This window comes from Gouania willdenowi, chromosome 17 (assembly GCF_900634775.1).
Source record: "Gouania willdenowi chromosome 17, fGouWil2.1, whole genome shotgun sequence".
Taxonomy (NCBI): domain Eukaryota; kingdom Metazoa; phylum Chordata; class Actinopteri; order Blenniiformes; family Gobiesocidae; genus Gouania; species Gouania willdenowi.
Window position 1 is genome coordinate 1,964,307 of NC_041060.1, and position 4,385 is coordinate 1,968,691.

At 38.1% G+C, this 4,385-nt stretch overlaps 1 protein-coding gene across 3 annotated transcripts; it reads left to right on the forward strand.

The window, feature by feature from the left end:
- Nucleotides 1–2,299: 2,299 nt before the first annotated feature.
- LOC114479512 (protein Ycf2-like) lies at nt 2,300–3,749 on the forward strand. Of its 3 annotated transcripts, XM_028473225.1 has the most exons (3): nt 2,300–2,620; nt 2,714–3,313; nt 3,377–3,749. In XM_028473225.1, exons 1-3 carry the CDS (start codon nt 2,402–2,404, stop codon nt 3,695–3,697), a joined length of 1,140 nt encoding a protein of 379 aa, XP_028329026.1. In that variant the 5' UTR covers nt 2,300–2,401; the 3' UTR covers nt 3,698–3,749. The 3 variants fall into 3 exon arrangements, with proteins under 3 accessions (XP_028329026.1, XP_028329025.1, XP_028329024.1); XM_028473224.1 differs by having other exon boundaries at nt 2,300–3,319; nt 3,383–3,749; XM_028473223.1 differs by having other exon boundaries at nt 2,300–3,313.
- The last annotated feature ends 636 nt before the right edge of the window (nt 3,750–4,385 follow it).

A 4,385-nucleotide genomic window follows, 5' to 3' on the forward strand; every position in this document is an offset into this window, starting at 1 on the left:
ACATCAAAGACTTTTACAAAAAATCTACAGGGCAGAACATCAGACACACAGAAAGAGGGCTTCAAAAAGACAAAAAGAGCTCTCCTAAGGGACCTTTACTCTCCCTTAAACAGTGCACTGACACGCTCTGGTGGCTGAAGTTAAAGAGTAAATCACAGACTGTTGAAGACACACAAACCCTGAGGATAAAAGGACTTTAGGATGGAAGTCATTCAACAGTCAGTGATTTACTACTAAATGATCTAAAAATCTACTAAATGATATAAAAATCTACTAAATGATGTAAAAATCTACTAAATGATCTAAAAATCTACTAAATGATATAAAAATCAGGCTGAATGTTTCACTCCAATAGAAAACAATGGGATGTTTACAGGCAGTGGGGACGTGTGACATCATCAGTCACATGATTTCAGGATGGAGGAACACAGGCTCTAAAACTGTAAAGTAGTCCTATTTTTAAAAGGTAATAAAATAAATATATAGTGCATAAGTGTGTTTTGTTGCTAGGTGATTTTAAAATGCTGTTTTTATAGGTTTTTGTTTGAAATGTATTTAAAGATGAACTGATGAATGTTTCTCCTCAGATGCACAGCTGATAAAGGCCTGCGGAGGGCGCACCGCACACAAGTACGTCTGAGATTAAACAAAGAAATCAAAGTTTGAATGACATTATTATTTATTTCATAGGAGTCAGACACGGTTTGACCATTAGCGCCAAATTAGCTCGACTGGAGCCGCAGGAGGCGGAGTTTATGGCCAAGTACGGCAAGAAGAGCCAATCAGGAAGTTTACAAACTCCGCCCACAAAGGAGGAGGGGGGGAGACGCACACGTGCTGTCCCTTAAAGGAGAAAAAAACCCTTTGTGGCACATATTGTGCAGCTGTTTGTTAATAAATGTGTCTGGCATTTTGCATCAGCAAATTTAACCCTGAATGGTCTAGTGAGTTAAAAATATAGAGATTTATATCGTTTATCACCATCCCGCCTCCTGACCAATCAGATGTCTTAGAAAACGAGCTGTCCAATAAAAGGAGGATCATTGTGAACGTGGATCTGATGTGACGCTGAAAGGAGAGAGAATATTTATCATTATTTACCATCACATCCTGTAGGAAACATTAATATCTACATTAGTATCTGATTAAACCTCATTCATTCATGTATTGTGTGGTGACGCTGAGCCTCAGTCCTGGAGATAATGTATAAATATTTTTCACCTTATGATGTCAGCTGATCTATATGAACACAGACACAATCTGAGCTTTAATAAAGTGAAACTGATCAGAGTGAAAGTTTATTCTCCATCAACTAATATTGTATAATCTCATATCAATAACACATTTATCTGCCTGTTCTTTTCTTCCTGATTTTACTGCGGAAACTGTTGTTTTTGGTCTAAATTGTGGATTTTAATTCTTCATATTTTAAAGTAATTATTCCTCATTAGTGATGTAAGTTGCTCCACAGTTTCTCTGGGATTGTGATTGGTCTGATGCTGTTAACTCCGCCCCCGTCACAGGAGCGCGCACGTAGCCAGACTGAAATCACCTGGGTTAGTGAGCGTGTTTATATCCTTCTTCATAGTACAGGGGCTAACTGAGAGGACCCCAGGAAACGTTAGGGTTTATTTAGGATCCCAATCATAAAAACTGATTTTATATAAATACATTGCATTCATTTTACATAGAATAGCTGCAAGTTTGCACTTTACAAATATTTAATTAATACACACGTCTAAATACAGAGAACATTTTATCTATAATCTATACTTTGTTTCATTTTAGTTTAATGTTGAACACTTTCAGACTTTTTAATTTTTTATTAAATGCATTGTAAATAAAATCCATTCTTAATCATTATTTTTCATCATTCTTATTCCTTTTATTATTATTAGTAGTAGTATTATATATATTTTAAAAGAATAATACTTTTGATCATTCTTGTTTCTTAAAATATTAGTTTTTCATCATTATTCTTGTTCCTACTCTTATTACATATCTTAATATTGTTTCTTTTTAATTTAAATACTTGTGACTAAAATATTTAACTATTGACAAACATTTTGTGAAAAGATGCAAAACTTCCAGATTTAACATAATATTACTGAAATTGTAATAATGAACACATCATTTTAAACAATTGTAGGTATTAATACCGACTTAAAGCTAAAAAAATCAAACATCGCCCTTTCAAAATAAAAGCATCTTGTCATCCATTAGGGCTCTTGTTTTGAAATAAAAAGGAAGTTTAGACACGTCATTTCGAAGCGTTCTATAAATGACGAGTTACATTTATGAGCCTATAAATACGTCAGTTTGACTGAACAGACACATCACAGCAGCTGCTTTAAACGGAGACAATCATATCTTTGCTAAACATCACAGAAAAACTGATACAATGGAGACGAAAAACACACAAGGAAATTGTTACCAACCAGGTCAAGGTCCTAATAGGAAGAAAAACTACCAGCGCGAGAAACGAGCTCGGAAGCGCGCGAGAGAACGGGCTGCTCTGCTCCAAACTCAGGGAGATGTCTCCACTGAGTCTGTGGTTGTTACCAGCCCTGTGGAGGTTCAGGTAAAACCAATAGTCCAAACCCTGCATGAAGAAGAACAGGTTGGGCTTAATGAAGAAGCAATAGCAGTCGCTCAGGAGTCTGTGGTTGCTACCAGCCCTGTGGAGGTTCACGTCCCCCATGCAGAAGAACAGGTTGGGCTTAATGAAGAAGCAATAGCAGTCGCTCAGGAGTCTGTGGTTGCTACCAGCCCTGTGGAGGTTCACGTCCCCCATGCAGAAGAACAGGTTGGGCTTAATGAAGAAGCAATAGCAGTCGCTCAGGAGTCTGTGGTTGCTACCAGCCCTGTGGAGGTTCACGTCCCCCATGCAGAAGAACAGGTTGGGCTTAATGAAGAAGCAATAGCAGTCGCTCAGGAGTCTGTGGTTGCTACCAGCCCTGTGGAGGTTCACGTCCCCCATGCAGAAGAACAGGTTGGGCTTAATGAAGAAGCAATAGCAGTCGCTCAGGAGTCTGTGGTTGCTACCAGCCCTGTGGAGGTTCACGTCCCCCATGCAGAAGAACAGGTTGGGCTTAATGAAGAAGCAATAGCAGTCGCTCAGGAGTCTGTGGTTGCTACCAGCCCTGTGGAGGTTCACGTCCCCCATGCAGAAGAACAGGTTGAGCTTAATGGAGAAGCAATAGAAGTTGCTCAGGAGGTCACTGAGCTCAGTTTTTCAGTGGTTCATCGATCAGAAGACCAGGAGATTTCACAGCCCCAATTGGATTTTCTGATCCACATGATGGAGAACCAGGAGAAGGAGTGGAAGACCAAAATTCTGCGTTGTCAACATCAGATTGAATTTCTCTTTGACCAGCAGAAGGACATCGATGCCCTCAAAGAGTCTGTGGTGCAGTTCCACCAAACCTTAAAGGACCAGACAATTCAGTGGCAGAAAAACTTGGACATCATCTTGGAAGCTCAGGAGAAAAACAGACAGGATATAAAGTACATCAGAGAGCAGATGGAAAAGGAAAAAAATTCTCCCAAAAAGGAAAATTTTTTTCAGCAACTCGTCAAAAATGTGAGGAAGCTGTGGCAGAAGATGAAACAGATTGTGATTGGCTCCAAGCAGACACCAAGAAAACATGAGTCACATCTAATTGTTAAAAAGTATTTCAATCAAATTTCAATTTGATTGAAATACTTTGCATCAGAACGCTGAGAAACAGTCATGTGACTCCAACACAGCCGCCATGACACCAGAAACAGCTGAATCAGTGTTTGAATGCAAAAAAAAATAAATAAAAATTTTAAACCCAATAAATTGTGTTTTGAACACTTTTTTATTTAAGTTTAAAAAGTTTTGATGCTCTTGTTTTTTTTTATTTTATTGAATCATTTTAACACAAAAGTTCCAAAGGGAAACTCTGAAGATTTGCCTCTGTGTGTTTGTTGCCCCCTGGCGGTTGTTATTGCACTATTTCTACTGTACTGTTCATACCTGTCAAGTTTTGGATTTCAAAATAAGGGAAATTTTCTGGCGCCCACTACAAGCCGTTTCTCCCGCTCATCCAAGTATCTCTTATATTTTAATATAAATGTACAATAAATCTAAAATACCCACTTATTAAATATAATTATGTGATTATAATCTGGTAGGTCGACATTTATTGACATCAAAATGTTGCGATAAAAAGCCATCATCAATGGATCAAAGATGACTTGCGCTGCCATGACAACCACCCGGAAAATAGTGATTTATTCACCGTAATGGGTGAAATAAGCCGATGTTTGAGGAATATGATCCTGTTCTAAAGGTGTGTTCAGTCTTTAGTGATTATAATCTGGTACTTTTCTTTGTTCAGTGAAACCCTCTAATTTAT